At 43.5% G+C, this 20,363-nt stretch overlaps 1 protein-coding gene across 11 annotated transcripts in view; it reads right to left on the bottom strand.

Annotated features, from left to right (window-relative positions):
• Positions 1-20,363, bottom strand: part of AK1 (adenylate kinase 1) — an 82,878-nt gene that overhangs the window by 11,693 nt on the left and 50,822 nt on the right. For 8 of the 11 annotated variants that reach the window (XM_073640008.1, XM_073640007.1, XM_073640003.1 and 5 more), the window contains one exon: positions 4,453-4,492. In XM_073640008.1, the coding sequence (XP_073496109.1) occupies positions 4,453-4,492 (40 nt within the window). Of the gene's footprint in view, positions 1-1,683; positions 1,861-4,452; positions 4,493-7,264; positions 7,435-13,840; positions 13,954-20,363 lie in introns of those variants that run through there. The other 3 variants (XM_073640009.1, XM_073640014.1, XM_073640011.1) reach the window with 3 other exon arrangements.

Genomic DNA, 20,363 nt, shown 5'->3' with positions numbered 1-20,363 from the left:
CCCTATTGAAAATCCGCATCCGCTGCGGATCCACAAGGTCAAGTCCGAAGGTAAAATCTGCAACTATTTGCAGCTCATGTGAACTTAACCTTAAAAACTTTTATTGGCATCATACTTTATGGGGGCAATGAAAGAGAAATCTAGGACTTCAGCAGGAGGAAAATTACTATGTAAAGGCTGGAAAGTTGTGAGATATGTTCTTCTGTCACACAGACAAATATTTATTTTTATTTTTTATTTGGGGGGGGGGGGGGGGCAATTAGAGCTCCTGCTATGGGGACCCATGATTTCTATGTACGCCCCTGTGTGGAAGACCATGGCGAATGCATCATACTGTGTGGAGGACCATGGGGAGCACATTATACTCTGTGAAGTGTGGAGAGGTGTGGGGCCATTATACTGCATGGAGGGCTGTGTGGGGATCACAGTTGGGGGATCATACTGTGTTGGGGTCACCATACTTTGCGAGTTGAAGTGGGGTACAGTAGGGTCATTATACTGTGCATGTGGAGGAATGCACCATGGGGGTATCATACTGTGTTTGGGGGGGGCTTTTGTTGGCATCGTACTTTAGGGGGGCAATGAAAGAGGAATCTGGGACTTCAGCAGGAGGAAAATTTCTATGTAAAGGCTGGAAAGTTGTGAGATCTGCTCTTCTGTGACCTTGACAATTATTTCCATTTTGGGGGTTAGGAGGGCCCAATTAGAACTTCTGCTATGGGGCGCCATGATTCCTATGTATGCCTCTGGCCTTAGGGTATGCTCACACTGATTTTTTTTTTTACTTGGCTTTTGAAGCAGATTCTACATCAAAAGCCACATAAAAAATACTCCAAAACACTATGAGAGCTCCTTATTATTCACTTCAGTAGGAAACAAGCCTTTTGTGTGCATGGTGCCATTTTTCTTCATGTAGAAAAAGCAGCAACATGTGAATTTTTTAGGGTTTGTTCACACTGAGTTTTTTTTAGCAGAAACTTTCCTCATCTTCCTCAAAATCTGAAAACCTTGAAGTTACCGCTTAGCTTTCATTCCAAAAACTCAGAAAAAGAGACTCAGTCTGAACACATGCTTAGGCATCTTTGATTGATGAACAAAAACTTTCCAAATTTAGCAACTGAATCAACAGACACAGAAAAGAAAGAAAAAAAGTTTTTTGAATCTTTATTTACATGTCTTTTTCAGCCAGGAAAGAAAAGTCAAATAAAAAAATTAAAAAAGTCTGTATTAAAAATTGAAGCCATAACATGCAAATGTAGCCTAAAACAGCTCGCCATAGACATTAATGCTTGTTATGGTTCATCCCTAATGTAAATATTATGGCTTCTAGTACATTCATGGAAAAAAAACAAACAATAGTTTGGAGATAAGCGGTGCCCTACCCACCCTGATCTCTATCGGTATCATACCATGACTCCAGCAATCATTATTGTTATGGTGGAGACCACTTTTAGCCTAAGGGGAGAATCAGATGGCCGCATAACTCGCGCGAGGATCGCATCGCAATCCTCGGACTGGCCGTTGGCTCTCCTGACCTGAGCGCGACAGCATCATGTATTTCTATGCAGTTGTCACGCTCAGGTCAGAAGAGCCAACGGCCAGTCCGAGGATTGCGATGAGAGTAATACGGCCAACTGACAGCCTTAAATATGAGATACAACCTGACAAGTACTTTAAGGTTACCTGCTCCTGACGCCTCTGGACACGTTTTGGTCTTATGTTGGCATGTGCAGCATGCTCCCATTTTGGCTGTGGCCTCTGACGCCTCCTTACACCTGTACACTAGTGACCTGGCTCGGACATCGCAGATTCTCAAAAGTTTTTAGAGTTAGAAAAGTAGGAGGGAGTGTTTAGTTGTGTGCTGTTCTGGCAACCACTGCTCTCCTCCCCGAGGCCGGCCCTGTGGTTAGTGGCAGCGTGCCTGTTACTCAGGAGACAGCCGGTGGACAGTTACCCACATCAATAGTAAACTGACGGTTACTACTCTCCTCATCATTGCACATAGGAGCCATCCAGTGACGTTATGCAAACCTAGATTTAGAGAGAGGATGAATTTTCCCATCGCACCTAGTAATTTTGGGGTCTTGGTATCGGAGACTGCTTTTTGGAATATCTGTCCAACAAAATAGATCTCAGAGGAGATGTCACCCATCTTATCTAAGGGCCATAATGGCAGTAATGTCCAGATCTTTTCCGTTCTGGAAAAGGACTCCATTTACAGATTCAGCAATTTGGGACAATCCATATGAGAGCTATAATGGCAGCCATATTGTCACAACTAAAGTTATATGGACCCCAAAATGGTAACAATGACAATTACAGCTTGTGCTGCAGAAAAACCAAGCCCTGATACATCCAAACCCATCAAAAATATAAAATAATTCTAACTTTTGGATGGGGATGTTGAAAAATTGAAAAGAAAGAGGCCACTTAGGACTGTTGCCCATGGGCCGGCATAAACCGGCCCTGTATACCTTAATAAAAACCAATGACAGATTGACTCTTGATTTTGAAGGAAATAATGTTAAATGTAATGGATAAGTGCACGGATCACAGATGTGCAGATACAACATCTAGAATCAGGGAGGATCTTTGCAGCAGCACACATGCAATGTTGCACGCTCGGTATTTGTATAGCACATGTTGCTGTAACATGTACTTACACAGCTATAAATAGTGGCCAGGCAGAGGTGGGGAGGGCACGCTGCTACTGCTAACATTTGCCTGACTTCAAAGTATCGCATTTTGGCTGACAGATCTGTGTAGTGGGAATATCAGATTCTCTATGTCTATTCCACTTAGAGGGAACCTCTCACATCTCTAGTCACATCTGCTTTAATAAATACTTGTATTCCCGATTAAATAACAGTTCTGGAGAATTATTTCTAATAATTCTGCATTGTGCCGATCCTCTGTTATTCTGCCCACAAGTTAAAGGGCAAGTGTAGTTTCAAATAACTTTTCAGAAAAAGTTGCACGTGAGCAATAGCACCATTAGGGCTCTTTCACACGTCAGTATCTCCGGTACGTGTGGTGACAGTTTCCACCTGTACCGGAGACACTGACACACGTAGCCACATTCAAATGAATGAGTCTGGGCACATGTCAGTGTGTTTTCACGGACCGTGTGTCCGTGGGCAAAACACAATGACATTTCCGTTTTTTACCTGCAGCACGGGCCGCAAAACGTCCCATACTAATGAAACGTGCCGGCGCCTGGGAGTCAGCGGTACAGTTAGCGCTGTTCCCAAGCGCCGGGTGCTGAACACTGTCCTCATCAGTGTCTCCTGCAAGTGCTGCGATCAGCACCAGCAGGGGCCCAAGATGAGAGTAATAGTCTGCTCCTGCTGTCTCCCAACTGTAAAAATAAGAATAAAATAAAAAAATCCATATACATCTGTCCTAAGTGTCCCCTGCTGTAATCCATGCGACCGCTCAGCAAAGGAGCGGAGGAGAATGACTCGCTGCAGCGAGCGGGCTTCAGAGCTGCGCTTAGTGAGTGACAGGACACCGCTCAGTGAGCTCAGCGCAGCTCCGGGACCCGCTCGGTGGAACGAGTCATTCTCCCCAGCTCCTGTACGTGATTGGTCGCATGGATTACAGCAGGGGACACTTAGGACAGGTGAGTATATGGATTTTTTTTATTTTATTCTTATTTTTACTGTTGGAGACAGTGGGAGCAGACTACTACTCTCATCATGATTCCCTGCTGGTGCTGATCACAGCGCCGGCAGGAGACAATGATGAGGACAGTGTTCAGCACCTGGCGCTTGGGAACAGAGCTAAGTATACCGCTGATTACCAAGCGCTGGTACGTGTGATCTCGATGCGGCACATGTATGCCACACGGACACGGATATCTCCGGTACTGATTTTTCCAGCACCGGAAATGTCCTGATGTGTGAAAGAGGCCTTATATAGCTTGTATTCTGCATTTTCACCAGTTTTCCCATTTGCAGGCTCCCTCTCTAAATGTGCAATAGACTCTGAGCTGCCGGGAGGAGACTAGCTGCTGTTATCTCGCCCATATGTAGCTCAGCACACACAGAGGGATTCCAGCATGTCATTACTTACCACACAGACAGGAGCAACTCTGAGCTGAGCACATGTTAATCCAGCTCTGGCGTGAGGTAAAAGACTTGTTAGGAAGCTCAGCACAATCTTTCGGTGTCTAACTGAGCCATTGTCTCCTCCTACACCCCTACTATGCTCCTCTCTATAGAGTATAATAAGGGGTGTAACCTGACCCCTCACTGTGCTGGAAGTCTGTCTTAGACAAGAGGGAGTTGAACTGGACTTTTTTTTTTTTCAAATTGAATGTCAAGTTCTGAAAGCAGGGGAGGTGAAGGAGTGGCTCATACGTGGGGAAAGAAACATGGTGCTCTGCTTGAAAGACTATGGCACAGACATATAGTTATAAAAATGGAGCAGGGGAGAGAGTAACCATCTTACCTGCCATTTCTGTAGGATTGGGGATCAAGGTAACCTCTATCTGGAAGGGAAAAAAAAAAGAATTATAACACAAAACGTTATTATATATATATTATTAAATATTTTATAGTTCTAACTTTTCTAAAATCAAGCAAAATCAGACAGATGGAGGCTGAATTTTGGTAGGAACTGGAACAGCCTCTATTGGGGGCTACAACCTACATGAGACACCTGTGAACCTTGGTATAATTTTAGTATCAGACCCTAGAAATTCTGAACTCGGATTTATATGCCATTAATGGTCTCAGGGTGAGCACTCTTTTGTGCTCAGTAATGGCTGCCATTTCTAGTAGTCCGCTTAGAAAGATCAGAATCTGTTATATCCAAATAAAATGTTTCAAAAATAATTCAAATGTCCAAAAAGTAAATTACTACATTTCATCTTCCTACTGATTTACATTACGCTACTTTGAGTAATGACTGAGACAGAGTCTCATAAAATCTACATTATCTTTGAACTGTCCTGGGAAATAATGTATTTCCTCCCCAGAGCTGGTGGCTGTGAGCAGCATGTCTCTAGAGGTCAGATCATCATCGGCCCCCTGATATTTTTGTTCTTTATGTTAACCCTTGTAGCATCACATACTGTACATACATAACAATGATCAATGGCTAAATACTCTGATGTGAAATTTGAGGTTCCCTCCACATCAGAGCGGCACCAGTCTTGTTGAGAATGTACCTTATGTTTTACTGCAATACATGTGTGAATTATGCCTTATGTTTATCTATATTGCATTGTGAAAGGTAGTGGCATTTGACCTCAGAACGTGGGTCAGGCCGGGTGACATATAGGGCCTTAATAGGGTTAACACATGATGTTAGCAACATGCAGACGCATAGGGGTTGTGCTACTATGTTGTTGGGCAAAAAGCTGTAGACACAACATAAGGGCTCATTCAGATGTCAGTTTTTCTCATACGAGTGATATCAGTGTTTTTCACATATAGAACTCGCACTTATGATAGTTTATGGGGTAGTTCGATTTTTTCCTTGGACTGAGTGGTGCGGACAAGAGCACGGAGACTTGTCCAATATTGATCCAAGTGTCAGATAAAAAAACAAATAAATCAGATGCCACACGAATGTGCCTTCACAGACTGATAGGGGAGGAGGGGACCTGGTTGAGGTTTCTCAGGCTTCTCCTGTCTGAGAAAAACTGATAAAACTCTGATGTGACACTGATCAAAAAACACGATAAAAATCATTGATGTCTGAATGAGTCCTAAGAGGCTGAACTGTTTGCCCAAGTAGTGTGCACATCTGTGCCCAGCAAGGAGCGTCTGCGTGATGCAGAGTCAAGGGAGTCCAACATTGGAGGTCCAGACCTATTCTGGTCTATAGATAATTCACTTTGCTCTTGTTATGGTGCTGAGCTTTTTTAGTGTTTTTTTTTTTTTTACCTAAAGAGTTGGAGAAAAAAGCGCATGTCATGTGAGGGTTTTTTTTTCTCCTAGTTTGGAGAGGATTCCATCAGGATAAAGAAACAGATCCAATAGAATCCTCTCCAAACTAGGAGAAAAAAAAAACTCACACTTTTCCAAAATTCATGAAAAGACAAACATCCAAAACCTCCCTTCGCTTTAAAAGAGGAGCGGTTCCACTTAAAAATGTCACAAAAACTTTATATTAACACTACATACCAGAACCCTGCCCTAGTGAGGGCTACAGGGTTTATACCAGACCCTACCCTCTTGTTAGTGATAAATGGTTGTTGCGGCATTTACATTTTTGCTACAGGGCCCTCGCTTCTCTCTATAATATATATATATATATATGTTTTTCTGTTTTTTTAACTTAAATCACAATATTTGTCTAATAATATTGGATAATGCACCTAAGCCCCATAGAGATGGTTGCATGCTCTAGACCACCTCCCCTAGCAATCACTTGGGTTTCTTCTGATTAGGATTCCAGTATGTCACCCAACACTAGAGAACGGTGATCCCATATAGTAATATATGGCTGCAATGGACTCCGGTTTGCTTTTCTTGCAGCACAAGTCTTTAAAGTGTGGCTTCTCGGCAGATTGTAGTGACTCCTACACAGGAGCCGGGATCCTACTGATATTCTCTTCTGCAAAACATGAGCCCTCTTAGGGACTGTTCACATGTTGCATTTTTCCGTGGGGGGGGGGGGGGGGGGGACCGTTTTACAGTATCGGCAAAATGAATGAAATTTCTGAAATCTCATGCAAAGCCATTTCAAATCCTCAACATGTAAATTCTTTAAGCGCTTTTCACATAAATAAAAAAGGCGAAAAGCGCATTTAAAAGCGTTGTCAAAAATGCATATTTTAAGCAGTGGTTTTCCTGCCCAGAGATGGGGTTTTGGTGCAGAAATTTCTTGATTTCGTGTAAACACTAAATAGCTTCCTCCCTTCTATGTACCTTCATGTGGAGATATCCAAAAATGAACACAATACAACATGGGTTCATCTATGCCAACCTCCACATGGGCATGTCTCACCTATATATTATGTGCTTGGCATCACCTGCCCAATAAATATCAACATTGGATGATATAGTGGCATTTATTAGAGCACTGAACAATGACACCTTTGTTTTATGGAGAATTTCCCCCACACCCCCTCAGGCGCTGCAGGCACCGAATGCAAGACCTGGCAGCATTCACGCAAGCCGACGAGCAAAGCTGAAACCCCACGTAAATGCAATAATGCCTACATATCGGCCACATGCATTACAAAGGGGATCCAATGATAAAATGCATATATATACCATAGGAGAGCGACACATATAGGCACGCACGTTACCTAGAGAAAACACTGATGACCTTGACGTTGCAGAGAGCGCCTCCTCAGCTGACAGGTGAGCGGTGCAGTGGGATGGCAGGGCTCAGCATCTCAGCCTCTTACCATACATGAGATAAATAACATGCAGAAGAACAGGGAGCTGCAGAAGAGCGGAGGCTGCGAGCAAGAAGCAGAATGACGCAGGATGTGATGGAGTGAGCGGAGTTAACTCTTGGGCTTCCAAAGCGCTGTTCACCTGCCGAGCTCCATCTGTCTCCTATTACCTGATCTCTGATCTCTCCCCTTAATATAGGAGGTGCTTACACTGACAAGAATGGATAAATACTGGATATATTTATGGAAAACATAATGTGAAACTTCCACATCCTGTGATCGGATTAATTTTACACATAAATCTTATCCCTCCCGTCAGACAATTTTAATTTTTGCATTTTATTTTTTTTCCTCCCCTTCTTCCAAAAGTCAGAACTTTTTCACCTTTTTTCAAACAAAAAACACTTCAATAAACACCGGATGTTTTTTTTCTAAAGCAGCTTTTGCATCACTTTTTTGCGATATCTTCTGTTCTAAGTTGTACTGTATAGATTAGTGGAAGTTACCTGAAGAACCCTCAGATCACTTATTTTAACCAATTTGCATATTTGGAAATGTGAAGCGTTTAAAAGAAGCCCCAAAGACTGAAAGAAATTCGTTTTTACATTACAGTGCATACGTTCATTTTTTTTCTTAGCATTTATTTAGCGCTTTTTCAGGAGAATTAAGGAGCGGACCGCCTGAAAAAATATTGTGTGCATAAACCCTTCAAAATTTGTGGAAGGTTTTTTTTTTTTTTTTTTTGCAGGGCTTTGATTGTACAGTGCCTAGTTTGGAGAGGTTTCCATCAGTATCTGCTTCAAAGTGACCTGCACAATTTTTGTTTGCCACTTTGCATTTTCAAAACTTTTTCAGAGGAAAATAAAGCTAAAAAGTTTCTCATATGGCTCTGTGCACGCAACGTCTTTTAAACGCAGGCAAACCTGTTGAGTTTTTCAAGCAGAAGACTCTCAGGGAGCCTCTGGAGTTTTTTCTTCTTATTCCTGAAGCGTCTTTTGTATTTCCTTTACGGTTATTCCTGAGCATTTTTCAGACTTTTTTTTTTTTCAGCCGGCATTTTTTTTGAAGGGTTTTCTCATGGTTTTTATGAAATTTTTCTTACTGTCGTTTTTCAGTTGTTATTTTCTCCCTATTGAATAATGAAGAAATTGCTAGGGGTTTTTTTTTAAGAAAAACAAGGGCAAAAAAAATCCTGTTTCCGTGGCGGAATTCGTCTGAAAAAGATGTCATGTGCACATGCCCTTAAAGTGGTTTCACACACAGTTTTACACAGGATGGGCCACCAGGATCGTATGACTGGAGAACCCCTTTAAGGCCCCCTGCACAAGTCTGTGTTTCCGGTACGCGTGGGATCCGTTTTTTTCACGGATCCCATTATAACCTATGGGGCTGCTCACATGTCTGTGTTTTTACACGGACTGTGTGTCTGTGCAAACTACACGGAGACATGTCCATTTTTTACCAGCAGCACGGATGACAAGGGCCAATACAAGTCTATGGGTCCATGAATAACACGTACAACATACGGATGGCATCTGTGTGCTGTAATTGTTTAACATTGCAAAGTATAGGAGAAGCTTTGAAATTTCTTTTTCTTTAGCCATACTGGAAAAACACTGATCCGAAACACTGATGACACTAGTACTGTTTTTTCCGGTACCAGTTTGAAGACTTGTGAAGGGGGCCTAAATATGGGAGGTGATGCCCTGCATTGCAGCAATATAACTGAACACCTGACAAGGTCAAAAAAGTCCACACTTTTGGTTTTTAAATTAGGATGCCCTCTAAATGTCAGCGACTACCTCGTGTGTAAGGGTCACCAGACTCTCCCCCAACAGAAGTTGGGGAAAAGAAGGATCAGCCATGCTGGATTTCAACATGCCCGATCCTTTTGTTTTCAAGGTAAAGAAGCCAATGACTGACAGCGGCTTGTCTGCTTCTCCCGCGGTCTGGCCATCCGTGGATGATTTTTGGAAGAGTTTGCAGTAATCGAGTGTTCAGCCTACAGTTACATAAGGTGTAGTCAGTGGAAACAGGAATCCTCATGTATTATCAAGCATAATATTTCTATGAACTTAAGCATTTCCTTAATTATAAAAAACAGACAAAAGCACCAGGGTTTACAGGTATATCATATTTGCCAACTGTCCCGAATTTGGCCCCCCTGGCCCCCCATTGGAAACGCCTCAACCCACCCCAGAAAACCCACTGGAACCTTTTCAACCTGGGGCACACAAAATTGCGGGGACTGTATCAAAAAATTCTAGACAGTCCTGATAAATTTCGGCAACTCCAGCCTGAAAAGGGGCAGGGTTTACATAAACTCCACCCGTAAAGTGAACCCAGTGGGACGGGTTAGTGCGTTCCCGTGCAGGTGTAGGCCTTAAATGCCCTTTCCCCTCATCCGGAATGGTACTAGGACCACTACCACTTTTTGGTGTTCTACTGATTTTCATACAGATACAAAGTGCAGCCTGGGGGACAATGCTAAGGTCACGGCCCCACTATCAGTATTTGGTCAGTATTTTTTCTCAGGAGTGGGAGCCAAAACCAGGAGTGGGTGATAAACGCAGAATTGATGACTTGTTTCTATTATACCTTTTCTCTGATTGTTCCTCACCTGGTTTTGGCTTCCACTCCTGAGAAAAAATACTGACCGAATACTGACCAAATACTGATATTGGGGTCGTGGCCTAACCCTCCAATACAGAACCTATAGGAGCCCCAAAAATACATATAACAATACTAGCCTTTTCACATTTTTTTTGCACTTTTTTAAATATTTTTACTATATTTTAGAACCAAAGTTTTTCTTTTGCTTTTCTTTTAACTGCATTTTTAACATTACAAGTCATGCGATTCATAAATCATTAATTCCGAGCTTCCTCATAGAATCACATGATTTATGTCAAAAATATAACACAAAAAAGCACCACCAAAAAGGCAGTGTAGACTAATATAGAAGAAAACAAATAAACAAACAAACATTGAAATCTATGGGAGAAAAACGTAACAAAATGCCAGAACAAAAAAAAATAAAAAAACGCCATAGCTGTAGCATGCTCCCACAAATACAAAAAGGCAAGTGGGAAAAAAAATAGAAAAACAAAACAAAAAAAACCCCATCAGATTTATTGGTAACATTTCCCTGTTGCCTCCCAGGAAACGTCTGGGCTCAGCATATTTTGCTGCAAAAACACAGAAAAAAAACAGCTACTAAAAACCCACTCTTAGCGCAAAGCTTAAAGCATATATAGTTGCATACATACATTCTTGTACGCGTGTGTACATATCCCTAAAACAAACCTCCCCATACAAATCTAATGTTCAGGCCCAATATAAAGCTATTTTTCTATAACACTCTGTCCATTACGGCTGCTGGTAATGTGACATAACTTTTACCTTCCCGTGCTCCTGTCTTGTTTCTCTCCGCCTGTCTTGCTACGAGCAGCTTCTGCTAATGCTACCAGGCGCTAATGCTTTATCTATCTATATTTAATGAGTTGAAAGAATAAACCTAATTTGTGCTGTCACAACAGCCCTTCGCTGCCGCTCTTCATTTCCAGTGATCATTCCCTGAAGCTCCTTGTACAGAGAGTTATCAGTATCTTGCACAGGATATATACTATATAATCCTGTGGTGGAGCATGTCATACCTAGTTTATCCACCAGGGGCAGCAGCCCACACTATTAAAAACATTTTTTTATTTTTTTAAAGGGTTATTCCCAAGATAGTAAGTTATCTTTTAGCCATACGATCAGGACTAAGTTACTGCCTGATGATCCTAAGAATGTGGCTCATTCAGAAATACGCTTTACAGCAGCCGTATGGACTATAGGAACCTACAGACTGGAGATGACACATTGACTTATATTGGAGAGTATTGTGGGCATGCTCTGTGACCTATGCAGAAGTCATTGTGCAGAGAGAGGGAGGAGGAAAGCTGTAACCAACAGGAGATCAGACAGGAGATAACAAGAGCTGGGACATAGAAGGTTTGTCGCCATAAACCAGGAGTACGGCATGATGTCAAGTTATGGAGATCTAGATTCAGTCTTTAAAAGGTTGGGGCAGTTTATCGTTGCTGCAGCATATTCATTTTGGGAATAATTTGTGGTCCAAGGACATGTCACAGATGTTCAAATAAGTCCTCCATCATGTGTTTAGTATGATTTCAGTACAGTCTGTCCTTCTTTCTCATTCTGAATGCTAATTAAAGGGGTTGTGCCATGAACAGAAGTTATCACCTATCCGCTGGATGTATGATAACTTATACTGTAGATCAGTGGGGGTCCGACCGCTGGGACCTGCACCGATTGGCAGAATGGGGCAGTTTTACCTCAATTAGTATGGACCAGCAGTGCTCCATTTATTCTTTACTGGTCTGCCGGAAAAAGTGAGTGCTGCCCTCGACAGTCGCATGGAAAATAAATGGAGCGGCGGTTGAGCATGCACACTCCTACCCAGGGGTGTAACCGGGCCCGTGCGGGTGAGCAGCCCGCTGACGCCAGTGCACACTTCAACTGGATGTGTGTCCTCGGATGCAAACTCAGCTGAAAAGTATTGCGGCACAGAGACCTGCCAAGTCTGTGCGCTGCAATACACACTGACGGCCAATCAGAGGCAAGCAGCTGAAATCAGCGTACACGTAATGGGGGCGCATGGCAGTGACGTCATGCACTCCTGTTGCTTGCATGCTGAAGTCAGCTGCCGTGACACCGAGTCAGATGAAGAGGACGCCGAGTGGCGGGGGAGCGGAGGGAAGGTGAGTAGAATCATTTTTTTCTATGGATTAAACGGCAGACCGGGGGACATATTATATATCAGGATGGGGAACATATATCAGGATGAGGGATAAATATACCAAGATGGGGGACATATATAATAGGATGGGCCCAGGATTAGGGACATATATACCAGGATGGGGGACATATATACTAGGATGGGGGACATACATACTAGGATGGGCCCAGGATGGGGGACCTATATACTAGGATGGGGGACATATATAATAGGATGAGCCCAGGATTAGGGACATATATACCAGGATGGGGGACATATATACTAGGATGGGGGACATACATACTAGGATGGGCCCAGGATGGGGGACATATATACTAGGATGGGCTCAGGATGGGGGACATATATACTAGGATGGGTCCAGGATTGGCGACATATATACTAGGATGGGTCCAGGATGGGGGACTTTACTACATAATTGGGGAGTGGGAGCAACTTGTATGTCCCTATAGGATTTAGAACGCTATAAGGGCCCATACATCTGACCAATATGCAAAGGGGGGGGGGAGAGGGAGCTCCCAGGTCAAAATTTTGCACCGGGGCCCATCGGACTCTAGTTACGCCATTGCTGCTGCCCCATTCTGCTGATCGGTGTGGGTCCAAGCAGTCTGATCTCCATTGATCTATATGTTATCTTCTATCTCGTGGATACGTGATCACTTCTGTTCACTGGACAGCTCCTTTAAGTTTTAAACTGGTGATCAGAGTAATCTGAGACTGAGAAAGATCAGTTGATATGAAGTTTATTCATGATAACTCCATTTAACACAATTGCTGTTCTGCAGTGAATCCCTATCATCCCTGAGTACAATAGTACTTACCACTATCTGAATGCCCCAAATTGATGCATGCATTCAAGTCTTCGCCAAAACGTACAGTAATGCACACTGTTGGGCAAATTGGCAGAAATCCTGCCGCTTTTGTTTTTCAGCTTCTGGGATTTTCTGAGCAATATTAGAAAGCTTGGCAAGCTGACAGTCATTGTACTATTCTTCCCATAATCCTGATTTCCTATCTAGCTAGGTGCAGCCCTTTAAGGTGTGAATGTAATATTTGCACACCCACTAGTTAAACATACTGATGTATACATGTGTATACGCTAGATTAGGAGTCCAATGAGAACTGTGACCAATGTGAATATAATTTGCCGTAATCTTCCTTGGCACTATATACAGAAATATACAAAAAAGTAAAACGACTATATATATGGGAGGTGTTTCCAAAACACATCATTGCAGCCATTCTATAGGTTTAAACACTCACGTATAACTGTAAATGTCAGGAAGATGGATGGGGGCTGTGAACAGCTGCTGTCCTGCATGGACCCTCCGCAGCTTGTGACCTCTCCAGACTCCTAGACCTAGGTCACATTACATCCTGGCCCCGAGCCCCTACCTAATACGGTCAAAATGGCTACCAACCCTGTCGCCTTACAGGTTCTAAGTATGGATCACCCTCGTCTAGTATCACTACAGCTGTACATACATACACCCTAGTACCAGAGGTGGACACAGAGAAGAGGGCCACTGTGCAAGAACAGAATATGGACGCTTTGCAGTCCAAAAATAAGTCTGTGGCAGAAGCTGTTCAGTGCTTCAAGGGTAGCAGTGCCCCCCCCTTACCTCTTGGGCCCCAGCACACTTGGACATGTTGCACAAGTGACATACATTTTTTTTTTTTACCTGGGGTAAATCCCGTTGTTCTCCTGAATCCGCCGTTGTCTTTCTTTTGTTCCTGCGCCTCTCCATTCCTGAGATGTGGCCTCTTCTTCCCTGTATGTAACTTTCATACAAATAGGCGTGTCTGGGTGAGTCTTATCAGAGGTGTATCTAGGCTTTTTGGCACCTGGGGCATAAGTTCAGTTTGGCGACACCCCCCCCCCCCCCCCAAAGCACATATGCAATTTGAACACTTAGTCAGGTGCCAAAGAGCTGCTCTCCCTAATTCTCTCAAAGTTCAGTGAAAAACTGACAGATGCAGAAAGAGAAGCTCATTGTCAGGTGACCAAGTATGAAAATCACATATGAGTGAGGTATCCATGTGATGACCACTGGAACCTGCAAGTAGAGCTGAATCCTGACAGTCAGTATATTACTCGCTGTTGGGATTGGCTGCAGGGCTTCATTTTATAAATAAGAGCTCGTCCAGGTTTGAGATGAAAGTATGTAATCACTCTATGTGACTGCAGGCTTCTGAATTCTCACAGCACATGCACTGCACACATTTAGGATTCTGCCTTGCACAAGTATGTGATCTGTATACTTCCGGCCACATTCCGACTAGACGTGTCCGGTCTCGCTCAATTCATTGCAACTGAGTGAGGCCATGCATGTCTAGTTAGCATGTGACCGCAAGTATACAAATCGCCGGCACCAGGGAATCCTGACAGCGTGCAATGGGCACTGTGAGAATTCAGAAGTCTGCAGTCACATAGAATGACTGCAGACTCATCACAAACTTAAACAACCCCTTTAACGCTCCTAACAGAAATAAAAATATGAGAATTAGTATCACAAAAAAACATTTACATCCAGATACCTGATAGATGACGTTGTCTCTGGAGTCGTTCTCTTTTCTTCTCCATCTTGTCCAAACACCATAATGAGTTTTCTCATCCACACCTCGTCTTTGCAGACTTCCATGTTCTCCAGTCTTCTACAGCACATTGCCACACGATGCCCTTAAAGATAGCAGCGTCATTATAATGCTCCTGAATAAAAAATATCTGCCCTACGCTGAGCCCCTGAATAAATAATTGCCCCTCACTATATTCCCTACACAAAATATCACCCCCACACTCTACCCCTCTTATAGTATATGCTCTCCACACTGCACTCTCCTTTCCATACTGGCCCCCTCTTTACACTGTCCTCTCACACTGTGTCCCCCCTATAGGGCCCATTCTCTATACTGTGACCCCTCATCACACTTCCCCTCCTTGGCTTACTGTGCCCTCCTGGCTGTGCCCTTACACTGTCCCCCCATACTACACCCCCAACACTGCTCAGTCTCTATTCTGTGTCCACTCACACTTTTCTCCCCCCATTATTTCCCCCTCGTCCTCATACTGTCTTCTCTCACATCCCCCTGCTAACCATACTGTCTCCTCATATTTACCCTCACACATCCCCCCAATTCCCCATACTGTGTCTGCACACATCACATCACCCTCGCTCCCCATGCTGTGTCCGTATACATTCCCCTCTTTCGCTCCCCATATTGCGTACGCACCCATTTTCCCCATTCTGTGTTCACACCAATCACCCACACACAAAATCTCCCCCACCCATACAATAAATTTCCCCCACACTAAATTGTCCCTCAGCCATACAATAAATCTCCCCCCATCCATACCATAAATCTCCCCCCATCCATACCATAAATCTCCCCCCAGCCATACCATAAATCTCCCCCCAGCCATACCATAAATCACCCCCATAGTAAATCTCCCCCCAGCCATACAATAAATCACCCCTCTATAATAAATCACCCCCCATAGTAAATCACACCCTAGCCATACCATAAATCACCCCCCATAGTAAATCACCCCCAGCCATACAATAAATCTCCCCCTATAGTAAATCACCCCCCCAGCCATACTATAAATCACTCCCCCCATAGTAAATCTCCCCCCAGTCATACAAAAAATCACCCCCTATAATAAATCACCCCCCATAGTAAATCACCCCCCCGCCATAGCATAAATCACCCCCATAGTAAATCCCCTCCAGCCATACCATAAATCACCCCTCATAGTAAATGACCCCCCAGCCATACAATAAATCGCCCCCCAGAAAAACAATAAATCACCCCCCTATAGTAAATCACCCCCCAGCCATACCATAAATCAATCACCCCCCACATTGAATCTTCACCTCCATTCCATCTTCGGTCTCTTCAGCTCTGAAACACAGAGCACTTTCCACCAATGGCCACCTCTGCAGCTGCAGCGCCGGTGAGTGACGTCAGCAGCGTGACCACATGACATGATCACGCTGCTGGCGTCGCTCTGATCATGAGATCAGAGCTTCAACGCTGGGAGCCGGTAGCTGCAGCTTCTCTGAGCTGGGTGTCAGCTTGACATCCGGCTCAGAGAAGTGCCGACTCCCAGTCCGGGGGGCGGCAGAACGCAGCCACCGGGGGAGACACATCTGACCGCCGCATTAGGCGGCCCGACTGCGCCACCCTGCCGGCTGCACCCGGGGTACATGCCCCGGCTGCCCCCCCTAGATACGCCTCTTGTCTTATTGAGGACCACACCCTCGTGGCTAAAAAGACTAAACTTATATACAGGGGAGAAGAGGCCATATCTCAGGGACAGACAGGCTCAGGAACAAAAGAAAAACAACATCTGATTCAGCAGAACAGCGGCATTTACACCAGGTAAAAAAACTATATATTAGTGGTAAGTGACAGGTCCCCTTTAAAGGGTCACAGTCACATGATGGGTGGAGTAGTGTGCACACAGACTATCTTACGTAGTATCGGTGGAATTAAATGTCACACGGGAAGGTGAACCGATCCATTACCTGCTCCAGATACAGATAGTGTCACCTTACCCACTGTGTTCAGTGACTTTCAGGGTAAACTTATTTATCATCTGCAGATTATTACACCCCAGTCATTAAACTTCTGAGCTCAGCTGATTGTTTTGTAAAACAATTAAAGGACCAGCAGCGGGAATGAGATTTAACTAAATCTCATTATCTTAAGGCCCCGTCACACTAAGCGAGATCGCTAGCGAGATCGCTGCTGAGTCACAAGTTTTGTGACGCAATAGCGATCTCGCTACGTTTGACACGTAGCAGCGACCAGGCCCCTGCTGTGAGATCGCTGGTCGTGTCGAAATGGCCTGGACCATTTTTTGATCGTTGAGGTCCCGCTGGGTAGCATGCATCGGTGTGTTTGACACCTTACCAACGACCTCGTTGGCGACTCAGAACTGAGAAGTCATCCCTCATCGAGGTCTGAATTGTCAGAGTAGCTGCTATGTGACAGGGTCCCAACGACCGCCGACATCGTTATACAGGTCGCTACGGGTCGCCGTATCGCTGCTGGGAAGATCTGACTGACATCTCACCAGTGACCACATAGCAACGCAGCAACGATCCCTGCCAGGTCGTATCATTGTTGGGATCGCTGTAGCGTCGCTAAGTGTGACGGTACCTTTACTGCGGAAATAATTCAGTGTGGAAATTGACCTGAGTTGCAGAAATCCACAATATGTCAATTTCGTTGTCACTATGTATTTCAAACATCGCAACGCAGAAAATTTGGATATTTTTCGCAATCAAATCCAAAGCAGTATTTACATCTTTGGATTTCAGTAAGGTTTTCACACTGCTGAAATTCCACAGGAACTTGGTTACATAACCTTAAGGCAAATATAAGCTCCTAAGATTTATCCTTCACTCTTTCTTTTTATCTAATTCTATTCCCCTGTTCATTTTGATGGATATATGTGTTTTTTTAAAACATACTATGGGAAATATAATTGAGGCATAGACCATAAAGGTATGCATGTTGCAAAATTAAATTTTTGCACATTTCTGGTATTTTTGGTAGAAGATGTCACATACTAAAGTGCTTTTTCGCCTGGCGCATATGCAACGATTAAACCGTGCATGCGCAACAATTAAACCGCACATGTGCAATGATTAAACTGTGCATGTGCAACAATTAAACCGTACATGTGCAACGATTAAACAGTGCGTGGGCAACGATTAAACTGTGCGTGGGCAACAATTAAACTGTGCGTGGGCAACAATTAAACTGAATGCGCAACGATTAAACTGTGCGTGCGCAACGATTAAACTGTGCGCGGGCAACGATTAAACTGTGCGCGGGCAAAGATTAAACTGTGCGTGGGCAAAGATTAAACTGTGTGTGGGCAAAGATTAAACTGTGCGTGGGCAACGATTAAACTGTGCATGGGCAACGATTAAACTGTGCATGGGCAACGATTAAACTGTGCGTGGGCAACGATTAAACTGTGCGTGGGCAACGATTAAACTGTGCATGGGCAACGATTAAACTGTGCATGGGCAACGATTAAACTGTGCGTGGGCAACGATTAAACTGTGCGTGGGCAACGATTAAACTGTGCATGGGCAACGATTAAACTGTGCGTGGGCAACGATTAAACTGTGCGTGCGCAACAATTAAACCGCTCATTGTGCTAAGAGCAATTGAGCATTTGTTTGTTATGTTGCTTATGACTTGTGCATTGGAAGAAGGGCTAAGCAAGGAAACATTCTGAGCATGATGTATAGCACAGGACCAAGCAAGTAACCGGAAGAGGAGTTCGAGCACTATGTCACCCATAGCGAGAACGGATTCGTGAGGATATAAATAATAAGATATATTATTTAAAAAAAAACAAAAACATAACATTAAAATATAAAAAGTAGCCTTTAATTATTTGCAGGAAGGATATAAGCGGCAGTAAAATCAAGAAAGTAAACAGAATATTTTCCAGACTTTACCGGACACACCATAGACCAGGAGCCAAACTCTCACCAATGAACAACAGATTGGATGCAATTGCCTGAATTTATTGTTGCATTGCATAAAAATAAAATGTAACATAAAATAACAAAATATATGGCATAAAGTAAATAATAAAGCCATAGTGTAATAAAATATTGCATTTATTCTCTTTACGCAGAGTGCCCTATCCCACTTTTTACCTCTTTGTCCTTCCCATGGATTTGACTTTGCTCCAGGCTTCGTCGGCTGGTTGAATATTTATATAATCACAGAGAGAAATATAATTACATCTTACAAGATATAAAGTATCCCAGGCGTCATGTCACCGAAATAAGCAAAGAGCACGTAGACCTGGCTCAGGGGGAGGCTATCAGACATGCATTTATAAGCAAGAATCTGAAAACATTTGGGTGCGCCTACCGAATATATAAAGGAATAGCGTAAAAGACAATTCCATAAAGTCTGGGATAAATGGCAACTCCTTCCAAGTCTCTGAGCAATGCAAAAACCACCTGGAAGCCAAAACTTTCTCTTCACCATCTATTTGATATCATGGATTGTAACTATATAGGGCCGAGCTTCAATACTAGACACCGGCGATAGACAAGACTGGCACTGATTCTGGGGACATCAAACTTTTTTTTTTAATGATCTCGGCTCCTAAAAAAAAAATCTTATGCAAATGAGGAGGCTTTGGTGCATCATTGCAATACTCCCCCTCAATTTTTCATATCCTGATTGACAGTTCTGAAGTGAACACTGCCTGAACCCAATGTTCGGTTCAGTACCTCAGTACGGACCCTGCAGAAGCCCAACCGCGCTCACTTAGCGTCACTGCGGGCTCTCATCTCTGACTTCTTTCTGCAGCCGGTGGCCTCCTGCCTACACCAATGCCCCCTTTGTTTTGGAGATAGGTGCAGATCCCATATGTGGTACCACATCTAACAAATATTTATGGCATATCTTATGAATATGCTATGAATGACCCTGGTCAGACAACCCCTTTTGAAGGTTTGTACGAGACAAGAAAAACATAGTAGCCTTCTTCCAGAAACAGCGCCACTCATGTATACTGGATATGTCTGGTACTGCTGCTCGGCCCTATTCACGTGAATGTGCCACACATAGCCCGGATACAGTGCCATTGTTTTTTTGTAAGAAAGCAAACATGATTTGTAAACTCGTACATCCCTGTTAATGGAAAAACCTTGAAGAGAAGGACGGACGTATAGTGAAATCCTACCCTGACTGCCACTCAGGAGTCCAGGGAAAGGAGGTGACAACTTGTACGTAATAAGTAATGGCCGCTCTATACTTGTCACAAAGTTTTCTAACAAATAAATATAATTAGGAACAATTTCAGGACAATATACTGTACATTCTCACTTGTAAAATGTAAATGAAGACGTGTATGTGAGCCTAATGATTCCCAGCACTTCTGTAGTAGTACTGACTACAGGGAATATCATTACCATAACCTACTGGAATACTCCACATGCCCACAAGGCTGCGCTCCGGAAACTCTGTCTCATTTGCATTTGTTTTCATCCCAGAGGAGATGTTAAAATAATTTGCAATTTTTTTTTCTTTGTAAATGACTAATAAATGACTAAAACCGTCATTTACAGCGCAACTAACTGTGGAGCATTCTTGTCTCTCTTTTGTTGTGTCCCCTATATCATCCATTTATGCCCCCAACCTTACCTTACTCATAAC

Source organism: Phyllobates terribilis, unplaced genomic scaffold (assembly GCF_046119375.1).
Source record: "Phyllobates terribilis strain yellow unplaced genomic scaffold, ASM4611937v1 Scaffold_7__3_contigs__length_470593459, whole genome shotgun sequence".
Lineage (NCBI taxonomy): Eukaryota > Metazoa > Chordata > Amphibia > Anura > Dendrobatidae > Phyllobates > Phyllobates terribilis.
Note: the sequence above shows the minus strand (reverse complement) of the source record. Positions and strands in the feature narration are given on the sequence as shown.